Here is a 15,501-nt window from a genome sequence, read left to right as displayed (position 1 = left end):
AAATGCAGTAACATATACAACATCAAATAATTTTAGGGAAACGAAGGAATTTCAATCATACATGAATTTCACAAGAATAGATTCATTTTCGCATTAAAAACACATGACATGGAAAATTTCATAGATTCCAAAGGGGCCTTATTAAATCTACCATAAAAGTTTGTCTTGACAGTGTACCTGTTTGGCAATATAGTACATATTAGTAATGTATCTTGTACAAACTTTGTCGAAGTTTACATAAATTTGACTTAAAGATAAATAAAACTATTTTGGAACGAAAACAGATGTAGTAGTAGATTGAATTCACAACTCGATCACGAATTCAGAAACAACAGTACCCTCATAATAAATTTATTTATACCAGACCCACATCGTAACCTGCAAATCTACCTATATCCATATATGACTATACAGCTGCAGCAGGCAGAGCTGCTTAATCCGCTGGTGGTGCGCTAGCAGTGGAGATGGCGATGAAAGACTCGATGACGTCCCTGGCCAAGATGACGACGTCCCTGACGTTGGGCGGGAGATCGAGGAGCCAGTTGATGTTCATCCCGGTCCCGGCGTTGATGCCGTCGCCCCTGCTGCTGCTCCTGTGGATCTCCTCCGCGTACTCCTGCAGCTGCACCCTGAGCGCCACCAGCTCGTCGGCGTTCAGGGACTCGAACTCCCGGAGCTGCTGCACCATCAGGTAAGGGTCCGGGACCCAGCAGAGCTCCGCGACGACGGGCGGCGCAGGATTCATCAGAGTGGTGGTGGTGGTGGTGTGACGCCCGGCGTCAGCGTTGGAGCCCTCCGCACCCGCCGCCAGAGCCCGGCTGCTGGCACCATCCTCCCGGCGATGGTGATGGTGGTGGTGGTGAGGAGAAGGGTTTCCTGCGGACGGCGGCGGCGGCGGCGGAGTAACCTGACCCTGACAGCAGCGGCCGCCGTCGCCGTGTGGGCAGCAGGTGGTGGTCACCTGGCGCAGCATCTTCCAATCAGCTCGGCACGTGCCACACTGCCACTGCCACATCTCCGTCGTGGTGGTGGTGGGCTGCATGTTTGCACAAACTTCTTGTGCTGCCGAGGCCAAACACCAACGAGTCAGAGAGTTCACGAACACTCCCTGTTTCCCTCTCCTTCTGCAAGCACTCCCAGCTTGGACGAAGTGATATCCGGCGAGCTCGATCGACGCAAATGCAATGCAAGTGGCTCTGTGTGGGTGTGGAGGAAGATGTATTTATAGATAACAGCGCCTGCGCAGGGTGTGATTCACCCAGTCGGCAAACGAAAAGCCTGTACACACAGCGTCGTTTGGCAGCAACCCTTGGCACCTGTTCAGCTGTTCAGTTACTTCAGTTGGAAGGTTGCTTTGCTTACGACGTGAATTCCACGCAGGGTTTAGAGAGGTTCATTCAGTACGCAGCCTGATCGTGTGTCACTTAATAAGGAGAAAGACGCCAATTTGATTTTTTTTTTCTCTCTCTACTAGTAAAGGTTTGACAAACATCGTCATCCTGGCGTCACATCCGTGACATGTCTTGCTTTATGTTCGGGGTCAGTTCCAAAGATTCCTCATTACACGACTACACGAGAGGGGTTCAATGGGTCATGGGTGTGGCCTTGATCGGACACAGCTGCCAAGAGGAACCTGTGGAAGGCACGAGACGAATCCAATACCTCTATTTTTGCTTGAAACATTTTTCCTAGTTGATGATCTCCAACTATCTATCGGTGGTGCTTCTTTCCCTCACGCGCTTTGCATACCTTGCCGGATACTTAACGCACGAATCAGCCCTCGGTGATTGCTGGAAAGTGCATCGTCCTGCTTTGTTTCAAGAAAGTAACTACTCCCCTCTGTTACAGATTATTGGGAAATGAACGAAGGAAAATAACTAAACTGGGCATTGACCTCTTCTACACAGCCGTACCTTTTGACATCCTATCCTACGACTACTCGACCACACCCACAACTTATATGTTCCAAACAGAAAAGCAATCTCCCATTAAATTTACTACTGTCAGAACTTAAAACTAATTACTTGCTACATATAAGACCATCTATGCCGATTCCTGCAGCTCAAACGTAAATGACGACTTTAACTCATACTGATTAGTAACACAAAATAATAAATACATAATGCAATGACAATATCTCACCACGATAACTTAATTAGTTAGAGTAGATTACTTGGTTCTTGCGCTCAAGAACCTCATCAGAAACTCAGTCCACGATTGCGCGAGACAATAACAGCAACCTATGACGATTCCTCATGGGATGAATCCTCCTCCTCACTCGTGACGTCAGACTGATCGTCCGGCTCACTGCCATCAGACGCAATAGCAGGTGGTTTCGCAGACATCTTGCTCAGAGCAGCAGTCTTGCTTGCTCTCTGAGAACGTGCAGCAGCAGCAGTCATACTGGGAGTGGCTGGAACCCTGCTTACCGATGTTGCAGGCACGCTAACTTCTCCCTCTTCTTCGTCACTTTCATCGCTAGAGGATGGTGGTGCCTGTTTCGTTCTTCTCCTGGGGGGAGCTGGAGGCCGGACTGACCGTGGTGCTGGTGTAGGAGGCACTGCTTGATTGGTGGTGTCCAACTTGAAGCCATCATCCAATCCGAGTTTCTCTGAGAAACAATAACAGTAAAGTGCGATAAGAACCATTAGAAATGAAAACTTACGAAAATGCAGAGATGCATTGACATGATATAGGTTCTTGTTTTTCATTAGACGTACTGAATATGACATCTGCGTCATCTTGTGACAGTTCTTCGTCTGGACAGGCATCAAGCGATCTAAGCCGTGCAGCCATTTGAGCTAGCTCCTTCACGAGCTCCTTGTCGGAAGCCACTGAAACAGCCAAATGATTAACCAAGCCTCTCATGCACTTGATGGCTTTCTGTTCTGATTGCCGGAATCTTAGAAGCGGCACAACCTTGCACAGAGCCAAAGCATATGCTTTCCCAGCTGCGGTCTTCTTATCTGGGCAACTGGCTACCTAGAGCATTTCCACCATATGATGTCAGTTTTTTCCCCTAGAACCTCTATAATAAAATTCTAACAAAAAAAATGTGAGGATGTTTGTTCAGTGTCCTGCAATATTAGAAAAAAAATGCATATGTATTTTCTAGATTATTCATGATACCTCTAGTGCTATACGGATAGCAAGTCCTTCCTCGCTGATGTCAAAATTGTTTGACACATTAGCAGAAACTGAAGGACTTTCAGGACTTTTCGAAGCTTGGTCCATACTTTCTGTCGAAAATAATTGGGTTTGCACCATTTGCACCATAAAACGAGAAGCTTGAACTGCAAGTTTCCGTCTCTTTGAAATAGCAACAGGGCTACCCCCAGCATTACCATATAAACCAGGCCACATGGCTTTCATGACAGGTACAAATGCGTTGGAGATACAACTCTGTGAAAAGAAAGGCAGTCAGTAAATTTGATCTGGGATTATTCAGTCAGTCAATAAATTTGATCTGGGAAAAAGTTACATAACATAATTTCAGCCAGTGTATGGTAAGCTTTATTGGCTTACCTTGTGTTTCTCTGAAAGTGCTGGATAGTGCTGAAAGAAGACAGACAGACATTGTTTCAATCTGAAACAGAAAAAAAAAAGCGCATGTGAGAATAAACGGAAAACAAATGCCTTTAAATAACAGAGGACAAATGAGCAATTGACCTTTCAAGTTCTTTAGCTTCCTCTGAGAAATACAATCTAATGAGTTGAGCGAGGATAACAGTATGCAAATCAGCAGGTATACTTGCAAAATTCCCACTGAGGAGAAGAATCTTTGCAAAACCTTCACCAAGAATGGTTGGGACATTATCATGATTATCACCCTCTAGATCGAATTCCCAGTCATCTTTATGAAATCCAGAAAATAAAATATCAAGAACTCCAATGTTTAGATCATCAGCATTCATATCAGACAGGTCAACTTGAGTGAACTGAGACTTTTCATAGCTAGAATCTGGCGATTCAATTCCAATGGCTCGATCTATTTGTTGTGGCCCATGCCAAGTTACAAGATCAATCAAGGCCTTGCATGCTATGGCACTAACCAAGTCAGGCCCATTGATGAAAGATAAGCGTAGCTGCTTCACCAACTCTGTATTAGGTCTATTCTCTAACAGTCCAAGGAGACAAAGGCATCTTAAAGCAGCTCTTTGTACATCAACATGATTTTGTTTTGCCTACATGAACTTTATAATTCAGCTCAATTTAATAGCCAAAAGAGCAAATGTAGTGTATGCAGGAGCTGAAGAACATTAGCATATAGTACCTCTGTCCCAGAAAGAATGCAGTTCTAGGTTCGGTTAAACAAACTTAAGTTTGAGTTTATGGAAAACAGTGTCAACATTTAAAACTCCAAATAGGTATATTATGAAAATATATTCCATTAAAAATCCAATGATACTTAATTAGTAAGACAAGCATTAATACCTTTTTATGCAAATTTTGTCAAACTGAGTTTGAACACTATTCTAGAATCACATCCTTTTTGGGACAGATTGAATATAATATAAAGCACCATACAGTAGAACTGTAGGACAACTGGACTTACTGCAGGAAGCAACAAAGAGTGAAGCAGTTCTGAAGGCTCAATTGCTGTGGCCTGGAGATTCCGTAGGGTTGAAGTATTCTGAAGCAGAAGACCTGTCACGGCGAGACAGTGCATCCACTGCATGAAGTCAGCTGTTCTCTCCCTGCAAGGTCTAACCATCTCTTCAACAACAGTGGAAACCACCATCTCGAATTCACCAACAGAAGAATGCACTTTTTTGGCCAACTCTGCCACTGCTTTTGCCCAGTCTTTGTCTCCTCCAAGACTCACACCATCTCCAATTGCAATCTGGTTCCCATCATCATCAACTTCATGTTCAAGAGGCCTGACAAGAAGCTCATGCAGAAAAGAACTTGCAATCTTTCGGTTCGTAGTATCAGAGAAATCAAGCATTTCACCAAGTAGCAATAGTTGCCTTGATGTGAAGTGATAATTTGGTCCTGAAATGGGCAGGTAAGCAATGGAAATAGTACATACACAGAAAGAATGATAACTACTCTTGCTTACCGGCAGAAAGGTGTGCCTTTACCAAATCAACATAATCAGTAATTGTGCTAGGAAGGACACTGTCTAGAAGATCATTTTTATCAGTAGCCTCAGAAGCATATACTGCTGCTTCCGCACCTGTAGTTGCTGCAGCTTCTGAGCCTTTGACCTGCAGAATAACCATTGACTTAATAAATAAAGTATTGATATAACTTTAAAGAATGGTATTGCCATCCAGGAACAAGCCAATATCAGCAGGTAGAACTAGCAAACAAAATTTCCATAATTTCAATATATTCTATTAAAAATTAGCAGAACACATGTATTTCCATGCTTGCTCCAGATTAGATCCAAGAATCCTATCACAAGGTGGATAACGATAAGAAAGGCATGATCAGCATGGCTGCGAAGGTCAGAAGGAGGGGGAGGGGTGTCTAGATAGATTGAGAGGAAGACCAAGGGTGAAAATAGGATGGATAACACCTGATTATCCGTTGGTTCGACAGGTTTACATATTAAATGGATAATCCGTATCTATATACGGACATTCAACCCGTATTCGAATCCGGACACACAAAAGTCAGATATCTGATACAGATGTGGGATGGGTATCAATATCTGACTCAACCTGAAAGAATAACAACTACTCATATTCATAGTTCCGCTAGGCGGCGCCTAGGCGCGATTAGGCGCCGGGCGAGGGGTAACCGCCTCGCCTAGGGGGGTAGGCGGCATCTAGGCACCGGGCGGCGCCAAGGCAGTCGCAGAGCTGGGCGAGCCACAAAATTTCGCCCCCGCAGGCTGATGGCGCGGCGCGGAGGCGGACAACGCGGCCTTTCGCACGCGCGCGGATGGCTTCGGCCGTGGGAAATCACGCGAAATCCCCGCCGCCTCCTCCGTCCTCCTGCTCCACCGCCGGCTGCTACCCCGCCCCAAGGTCAGTCCCCTCCCCTGCTCATCTTCTCTCCCCCCGCCGGCAACTCCTCCCCTGCTCATCTCCCCTCCACCGCCGTCAGCTCCTCCTCCCCTGCTCCACTTCCTCTCCCCTCCCCTGTTCCTCCCAGCGCCTAGGGAAACGCCTAGAACGCCTAGGCGCGATTACTCCTGCCTAGGCGCTAGGCGGAGGGTCACCGCCTAGAATCCGCCTAGCGCCTAGCTGAACTTTGCTCATATTTGTATCCGTACATATCCATCCGCATACAATCTGGTTTCATCCCTAGGAAGAACCCTAAGGGAAGTAATCATTCAGTGCAAAATCATGTTCTCATATATAATAGGGGCCTAACAATAGCACCCTAGAGGTAATGCACTTCCTAAAGAAACTAATCAACTCGTAATTTGCAGTTCCTGCACCTAATCAGCTGCTATTGTTGAGAAATAGCAATAGTTACAAATATTACAATATCTCAGGTAATCTTGACCCTAGTCACCGCGGAACAGGAAGGATGCAGCGTTCCACGTTCCGGGAACGAGCGTTCGGGACGGGAACGCGGGAACGAAATCGTTCCCAGTGTAAAAATTGCATCTAAAACGTCGTTCCTGTTCCCGGTTCGTCGTTCCTTGATCCGTCGTTTCGGGAACTCCGGTGACTAAGATCTTGACATGATATGAATGATGCTTGGAAAGGATTGTTTCTTCTCACTAAGTCACTTAAAAAACAAATAACTTCTTGCCAACACTAAGAATCCCAGAGCTAGTTACTGCTATCACACTTTGGCATGCAAAATTATAGCAAAAGTGAAGGTCAAATTTTCAGCAAAAGGAAAGTTATACTTCGAGTGTATCCATGTTGAACAGTTGACAACAATACTATGTTAAGAATTAGTTTCTTCCAAAAGTACTATAGAAAATGTAGCATAACAAGCTAAAATGGTCTGGTGGTCACCTGAGCTTCAGCTTGCAAATGCTTGCACATGATTCTCCAGTAAAGGCCAACCTCAGCATCCATGAGTTGAATATTGGAATCTTGTTCTGCTGAAAAATATTATAAGGATGCTGATATCAACCAGCAGAAAGAGGAGGAATGGGCAGAGACAACTTGATTCTTCCGTATTTTCAAAGAAAGGAGTTTTAAAAAACATAGCGATCGCATGGGGTTGTCTTTCAGGTTTATTAATTTCATTGGAGTTAGTTACGTTGTCCTTTGTCAGAGATTCATATTCAATGAACATAAACTGATCAACAAAATCTGGAGAAAGGTCAGTTGGAAAGTAGGAGATAGACTAGGATAAAAAACATTTTTCACCATTTGCAGTGAAGTACTGCCTAATACTGTGCCCATCATGCACTCGCAAAGCACCATCTTTTAGAAGCACTGCCATTACAGATTCTCCAACTGATTCATATGTCTCAACATCAAGAAATCTGAGAAGGGAAATCACATCTCCTCCACAGTACTTCACAAGCCACTCATCCTTGAGCATCTTCAGGCACTCGTTGTTTACTGAAGCAGACCTATCAGATAGGCCCCTGTGAAGGACAGTAGTCCTTTGCTTGATGCTGAAACCAAAACAAAAAAAAACTATAAATTCACTGATGCAGTGTTGTGCATTTCATGCATACACATTGGTCTGTTCTACTTCCAATGTATGTGATTACTCACGTAAGACTCTGGAGGGGAAATTTAGCTGAAAGCACAGAATATGCTGCTCGTCTAACTGATTCACTAATGTCACGCATTGATTCAACAACACTCTCTAGAGTATTATTTGATGGTGGAAGAGAAAAAATTATTGCCTTCCGAACCTCCTTCAAAAATGGAACAAGGCCACAATTAGATACAACGAGACGAACATATTGATTACTAGTAACAGGAAAGCTATTAAGAACGATCTCACATACAGCATTCTGCTCGTTGTCTAGGGTCTCGAGGAATAGATCAACAATGCCACCATCCTCCCCATCAACCGCAAAACGGGACAATGCTCGCACAGCATATGTGCGAATTGCAGCGATTTTATCTTGAACCCGGACCTTCATGCCATCAATTACTTCATCCCAAATCTCATCGCTCACCTCAGCATCATCAGGCAACCGCATTATAATCTGCAAGCAGAATTGCACGTGCAATCTGAGTGGAAGGGCTCAACAATATGTGAATGAAGGACTTGCCAAGGTAAACACTTCTTGGTAACTAGAACAAAAGATTACTGATGGTGGCTGAATAAACCAAAGAAGTTGTTCAAGGGCAACATCCAGACTCGTGCTTTACTGAAGCATTTTTGCACAAGAGAGCTGAACCTAAGCTCAATTGAAGAAGTTAACACAACAAAATTTTAACATCTATAAACAGCTTTATAGCGTACTGAGGGAAACTAGTTTTTCACTAAAAATAAGTACTCCCATCTCGAGGGAGAAATAAAAACCGTAAATGGGAGGCAAAGTGTCGAGTAATTTCCCTTAGCTCACCTCGGAGATGATTTGGCATGCGCGGAATCTGGCGGGCCGGTGCGCGGCCTTGGACGCGGTGACGAGGAAGCGAAGGAACTCCTCGAGGAACCCGTTCCCACCGCCGTCGGCCGAAGAAGATGCAGAAGCGGACGCGAAGGCAGCGACGAAGCGAGCGACGCGGTCGGATCCGGCGGATCGGCGGGCGAGGGCGAAGAGCGGCGTGAGAGCGTCGCAGAAGGCTTCGAGGAAGAGGCGGCCGCCGCCGCCTCCTCCTCCTGAGGAGGAGCGGAGCGCCGCGAGCTCCCGCAGCTTCCGCGGGTGCACGGCGTGGGACGCGCGGCACTCGTCCAGCACCCGCGCCACCTCGCGCGCGATACGGTGGTCGGGATCCCCGGCGCCGGTGACGGCCGCGGCGGGCGCCATGGGATGCCGGGGGAGGGGGTCCGGGGGCAGGAGGCGGAGTGGGGTTTGGGCGTTGGAATTTGGAAAGGGGAGAATTTTGAATCGTGGAGAGGGAAGCGGGGTGGAAAACATTTGGAGCGGAGGTGTGCGACGCCGTCACACTGCGAAGTGGGACCGGTGGACGCGGTCACGCGATGGTCGCTGTGGGCTGGTAAAGTGGTTTCCTTTATGGGCTCGTGCTGGGCCAGATGGGGCTCGACTAGCCACTTGGACAACTAGAGGAGTAGAGGACTCGCCTCTGTTTCAGACCCTGTAAATATTTCTGCAACAAACAAGCGAGCATAATATTATTTCTCAAAAAAAAGAAAAAAAAAACAGACGAGCTTAAGGGTTGACGAAATTAGATGTCATGGGTAGAACCAACAACTTTGATTAAGAGGGACCAGACAAACTTGATGACACTGTGATAAACATATACATAAGTGTATGTCTCTTCGGAACTGAACAAGGCTTTAGTTCAAAAAAATTTGCAAAATGGATACCGTAGTACTTTCGTTTGTATTCGACAAATATTGTCCAATCATAGACTCATTAGGCTTAAAATATTCGTCTCGCAAATTATAGGTAAACTGTATAATTAGTTATTTCTTTTATCTATATTTAATGCTGAAAGGTCCTTGTTTGGTTTTGGTAATTGAGTGACAACTTAGGTGGACTAATAGTGTTTATGTGAGATACACAGGAGATTAGTCCACAGGTGATGATGTGATGATGGAGGAGCTCATTGCATATGAGACATGACATGGAGTCATGTGACCAAGGTGGAGAAGATTAAGATGAGGCTTGGCTTGATGGACCGGTTGCAAGAGTGAATGGCAAGTCGGAGGCTTTGAAGCGAGGGACCGCGTGTGACGGTGAAGCTTGAGCAAGACTTGGCGCCGATGGACCGAGGCAACGGTGAAGAGCAAGTGAGGTCAAGATCGATGAACCAATACGGTCACGTGATGATATGAAGTGGATCATATCATTTGGTGATTGGTTGGTGCATGTGTTGCATCAACATTGGAGAAGATGAAATGGAAAGCGCAAGGCAAAGGTATAACCTAGGGCATTTCCATTTTACCGGTCATAGGTGTGTAGAGAAGTTTATGACCGGATTTAGGATAGATGGCCGTACTATCAAGAGGGGCAAACTTGTTTGCATATCGGTCATCTAGTGCCACTTGAGCGATCTAACTTTGCATACATGTTAGGATCGAGTGGCGTAGCAAGTTGAGAGGCTAACTCCCATGGAAAAATGTTTGAAAAAATGCTAACACACGTGCACAAGTGTGGAGACACTTTGGTGTTGGCACATGGAAGCAAGGGTAGAAGTTGAGAAACTTTTCGCGCAGGCTTTCAGGCCGGACGCGTCCGGTATGAGGTCGGACGCGTCCGAGTTGAGGCACCGGACGCGGAAACAGTTTTCGCGTAGAGTCCGGTGTGTCTCGCCCGGTGAGTACGTCTCTCGGTGAAACTCTCTGAGTTTGCGTCCGGTGCACACCGGACGGAGTTGGCGTCCGGTGCAAACTCCTCTTGCAGAGCTCTCTGGGTGTGAGTCCGGTGCACACCGGACCGTCCGGTGTGTGCGTCCGGTGTGGCGACCGGTGTTGGCTCAAGTTTGCGACGCTCTCTGAGTTTACGTCCGGTGCACACCGGACGCGTCCGGTGTGAACTAGGACGCGTCCGGTATTTCAAAAGCTAGAGTCCGGTGCCCTGTCAGTGTCAGAGGCAACGGCTAGTTTTCTAACGGTCAAGAGCACCGGACGCTGGTCTGGTCAATATTGGACGCGTCCGATGTGAACTAGGACGCGTCCGGTGTGGTCGACTTTTGCGCAGTGAAGGGTAACGGCTAGTTTAGCCCTTGGGGCTATAAATAGAAGTTGTGGCCAGCCTTGGCAAGTGCTGAGCACCCTTGGGACTTAGTGTCCATGCTTGGGGAGTGCTAGGAAAGCCTCTAACTCACATATGCTTGATAGTGATCATCCGATTGTGTGAGTGAGCGATTCTAGTGCGTTGCATTGAGAGATTGCATCGAGTGGCACTAGGTGTTCGTGTTGCAAGCCGGTGGTGCTTGTTACTCTTGGAGGTTGCCACCTCCTAGACGGCTTGGTGGCTTGTGACTCCGTCGAAGCACGCAAGGAGATTGTGCGGTGCTCCGGAGAAGAGATTGTGAGGGGTACGGTGCTCACCCCGCGGGGATCGCGAAGAGCAACTCTATTGGATTGTGTGTGTCATTGAGCTACCTCACTTGTGGGTAGGTTCTTGCGGTGTCCTAGTGGGGACGAGGTTCGTGTAACACCTCTTAGCCGCCGAACCACCAAGTGTTGGTCGACACAACGGGGACGTAGCTTGGTGGCAACCAAGTGAACCTCGGGAGAAAATCATCGTGTCAACATTGTTCTTCCCGTTGGTTTGCAAGTCCCTAACACAAGCTTGTTCTTACATTCATATACTTGTGCTTGTGTAGTTGCTCTTGTAATTAGTTAGCTTGTGTAGCTTGCTAGTTACCTTCTTGCTTGTGTAGCTAGAAGTAGTTCCCTTGCGTGACTAATTTGGTTTGTGTAACCTTGTTAGTCACATTGCTTAGTTTGTGTAGCTAAGTAAGTTGCGCTCTCTAATTTTGCATTAGTTGCCTTGTTATTGAGCTTGCTAGTGAGCTTAGGCTTTGTGCGCTTTGCCTCACTAGTTTGTGTAGGAGCTCCCCCGGTTTGCAAAGTACTAGTTGCATAGATTTGTGTGACCTTGCTCCTAGAATTGATTAGGTGAGCTCTTGCTAAGGTAGCACCTTGCTTGCTTGTTTAGGATCTTTTCAAGGTGCTAGAGAACTTAGATAGAGGGGTGTAGTCTTGGCTAGGCCGATAGTTTTAATTCCGCATTTGTTTCGGTTAGCCGGCGCGATAAGTTTTAGAAAGGACTATTCACCCCCCCCTCTAGTCTGCCATCTCGACCCTTCAAGTGGTATCAAAGCTAGGTCTCTCATTTGTGGTCTTTACCGACCCGAGAGGATGGCGTCTAGTGGGATAGATGATTGTGAGACAAACATTTTTGATGGTACAAACTTTGCACTTTGGAAAAATCACATGCTTGATCATTTTCGTGCAAAGGGACCTAAGTTTTGGTGGATTGTTACTAATGGTCTCACACACAACTTGGACCATAAGAATCTCACCAAAGCTCAAAAGGTTCTCTTTGAACTAGATTGTGAAGCTTATGATTATCTAATAGAATCTTTGAGCTTTGAGTTGTTTGATAGGATAAACTCCAAAGGAACCGCTTATGAAACGTGGGAGTCTATCAAACACACCTTCGGTGATTCCTCCACATGGGATGATGGCAAGTTCAAAAAGGAGGAACCAAAGGTGGAGATACATGAGGTTGTTGAGCATGACCACAACATGGTGTTTGTGGAGGATTGCTCCACCTCATGGTCAAGTGATGGTGATGATGGTGCTACCACAAGATCACTTGATAAGGATGATGATGATGCCACAAGTGATGCAAATGATGATGCTACCTCATGCACACTTGATGATGAAGATGATGGCTATGAGAGTGATGCTTCCACAAGCTCATCTACTACATCACCACATTGCTTCATGTCACATGGTGACACTAAGGTATCTATTAGTGATGTGATTATTGATTGTGATGGTCCAAATTTTGAGCTTGTATGCAAACTCTCAAAAGCTTTAAGAAATGAGTTAGCGAAAACAAATAAATTGAAAAATGAAAACTCATTTCTAAAGACCACATGTGAACAACAAAAGCATCTACTTTATGTTACTACTTGTTCACATGAGGAGCTAAAATTGGTTCATGAGGAACTTTGTGTTACTCATGATAACTTGGTAAAAGATCATGCTTTTCTCGCTAAGAAGATTTCTAATGAAGAAATTAAAACTAGTGAGAGCTCATCACTTGGGTCAAATGATCAATCACATATTATTACTAACCCTTGTGATGTAGGCAAGAAGCATGTATCCACCTCTTATGATGACTTATTATCTATGCCATGTTCTTCACAATTAGACACTTGTTCTACTTCTATGTCTTGTGAGACTAACATTTTGAAGGAGAACAATAAGCTCAAAAATGAAGTGAAGTATTTGAGCAACAAGCTAGAGAGGTGCTACTACTCAAAAGTCACCTTTGAGCACATATTGAAGACTCAAAGAAACTATGGTGACAAATGTGGCCTTGGCTTCAAGAAGAAGATGACAAAGGGCGAAAGAAAGCAAGAAAAGAGGATGAAGAAGCTACTTCAAAAGAAGCTTTCTCACACCATGTGCTATCGGTGCTATGAAGCGGGACACCTTGCAAATGGTTGCCCAAACATTGAGAAGCTTAAGAAGATGAAGGAAGAAGAGAGGCTAAAACATGTCAAATGCTTCAAGTGCCGCACTTGGGGTCATCTCACCTCAATGTGCCCAACCAAGCAATTGGTGAAGCATCAAGCAAAGCCTCAACAAAAGCCACAAGTTGAGCAAGAAAAGAAGCCCCAAGCTCAAGTCAAGATCTACCATGTAGATGGTGGTGACATGGGGATGATGAAGAAAAAGACAAGAAGGGGATGTAGACAATCAAGATCATCAAAAGACCTCTCCCACATCAAATGCTTTGAGTGCAAGAATGATGGACACTTTGCCTCGAAGTGTCCTACCAAGCTTGAGAAGAAGGCTCAAGTAACTCTCAAGAGGCGAGGCAATGAGAAGCAACATATGAGCAAGGAAGAAAAGGCTCAATCAAAGAGAAGTTGCTACTTGTGCCGGGAAAGGGGACACATGGCTTATTCATGTCCCCTAGGTAATAATTCTAAGCCTATTTCAATTGATGACAATACTATGCTTAGAAAGGATGGTAATGGTACCTCTATGGTTGCTATTGCAAAACATCCCGCTACTCATACTAAGGCTATGCCTAAGTATGTTGCACCTAACTTGAGAGGACCCAAACTAGTTTGGGTACCATCAAAAAGTGGATGAATGTGTGTAGGTACCATCAGCATTGGAGGCTTGATTCAATTGATCTTATATTATTCATCATATGATTGAGTCAAGTATTGAAGCTTAGTGCTTATCTTATCCCAATGCCAAGTCAAAACAAGTGAAGTCCAAATGTGCTACAATATACAAGTGTCATATTCAAGCTGTGGTATTTTATTGGATTATTTGATGGTTTGGAAATACATGAGTTGAAGCTTGTAAATTAGATGATCATAAGCTAACCAAGGTATATCTTTGTTGATCACATTCATTTGGGTGCATATGAGTTGATTGAATTGGATAATATGCAATGTTGCTTGCTATAAGATGATTGAATGGATTAAATGCTTAGTAATCAAGTTTGGATTGATTTGAGTTGGATAAGTTCGTGAGATAACATTTAGTAAGTGGATTGAATGGATATATGTCTTGTGAAAGTATTCAATCAAGTTGATTTCAAGTTTGATTCAATTTGAACAAGCATAGCTCAATTGCTTGAAATCTGTCCAATATTGAAAATCTGAGCTAGCTGAGATCAGGTCTGAGTTTGAGTGACCAAATCTATTTGGAATGGCTTGAAATTTGGTATGCATGCTGTACACTTATGATAAAAAGTGCTGTAGAAATTTCATGAAGATTGGATAAGGGATACTTCGGTTTTAGAGTGGATCTTATCAGCTATAGTGCAGCAGATTTCAGCATGTAGCAGTGGTGGAAGAATTGAAATCTGGTAGCAATCTAGATGTCAAATGAAGCTAAAATTTTTACAGATGCTAGATGCCTTAGTGAATCACATCTTCACCAAATTTCGTGGAATTTGGATCTGTACATTGTGAGATATGGATATTTCTTTAAAGGGTACAGAATCTGTCAGAGAAGTGACAAATATTGGATTGATCTAGAGTCACTTAAATTGAAAGGTCCTCAAGTTGGAAACATGATCATAAGTGTTTGAGGCACCTAAGTTTGGTTTTGAATTGATCTAGAATCATGACAAGTAATGAGTACAAGGTCATTTGATTGTGGAATGTACTTGGTGTACACATTTAGTACTCAAATTGAAGATCAAGATCAAACTCAAGATGAAAATGAAGTTTAAGTTCTAGTGACTATTGGAGATCATTTAGTTGAAAGGAAAGGACTTAAACAAGTAGAAAGAAAAGGACTTAAAGAAGGATTCATGGTTATTCATCATATTAAGTTCATCACTTGAATCAATCAATCAAAGCCAATTCAAATAAGTGTCAAAAATGGTTCTTTGGAGAGAGGTCACTTCTCCCTATGTGAGGGGCGTGCCGCCCGAGGAGTGGGTAAACTAAGTATGGTGCTTGGAAGGCTAACATGGAAGTGGTGATCTAAAGGACATTTGAGATGCTTAGTTGAAGCAATCAAAAGGATTGATCAAGAAAGCAAGCAACACCCAAAAGAGAACTAGCACGATGTTCAAGTGATATTCTTAGTAGTTCTCTCATGCAAGCAATGGTCAAAAGAAGAAGCAAGCCAACCACAATAAGATAGTGCACTTGATCAATAAGTGGTTCTCCATTCATATGGGTGAAGATTTGATCTATCAATTGGCACTTATAATTGGTCTTCACCAAGCTTATTAATTGGACTTCACATTGCTATTGGAGAAATGAATTG

The 15,501-nt window shown here is 44.5% G+C and overlaps 2 protein-coding genes across 3 annotated transcripts; both read right to left on the bottom strand.

Moving 5' to 3' along the window:
* LOC110431368 (phytochrome B-like) lies at positions 124–1,193 on the bottom strand. The gene has a single exon (XM_021450447.1). It carries the CDS (start codon positions 1,040–1,042, stop codon positions 434–436), a length of 609 nt encoding a protein of 202 aa, XP_021306122.1. The 5' UTR covers positions 1,043–1,193; the 3' UTR covers positions 124–433.
* LOC8061517 (condensin complex subunit 3) lies at positions 2,057–8,912 on the bottom strand. 2 transcript variants are annotated; one of them, XM_021450445.1, is made up of 12 exons: positions 8,450–8,912; positions 7,883–8,086; positions 7,644–7,789; positions 7,287–7,540; positions 6,927–7,015; positions 5,063–5,210; positions 4,556–4,995; positions 3,670–4,184; positions 3,526–3,586; positions 3,130–3,402; positions 2,721–2,982; positions 2,057–2,611 (listed from the first exon to the last, which is right to left on the bottom strand). In XM_021450445.1, the coding sequence occupies exons 1-12, from the start codon at positions 8,852–8,854 to the stop codon at positions 2,241–2,243; spliced, it is 3,168 nt and encodes a 1,055-aa protein (XP_021306120.1). In that variant the 5' UTR covers positions 8,855–8,912; the 3' UTR covers positions 2,057–2,240. The 2 variants fall into 2 exon arrangements, with proteins under 2 accessions (XP_021306120.1, XP_021306121.1); XM_021450446.1 differs by having other exon boundaries at positions 2,063–2,611; positions 6,927–7,012.

Source organism: Sorghum bicolor, chromosome 10 (genome assembly GCF_000003195.3).
Source record: "Sorghum bicolor cultivar BTx623 chromosome 10, Sorghum_bicolor_NCBIv3, whole genome shotgun sequence".
NCBI classification, from domain to species: Eukaryota; Viridiplantae; Streptophyta; class Magnoliopsida; order Poales; family Poaceae; genus Sorghum; species Sorghum bicolor.
The sequence above is the reverse complement of the archived record's forward strand: the minus strand, read 5'-3'. Positions and strand labels throughout refer to the sequence as shown.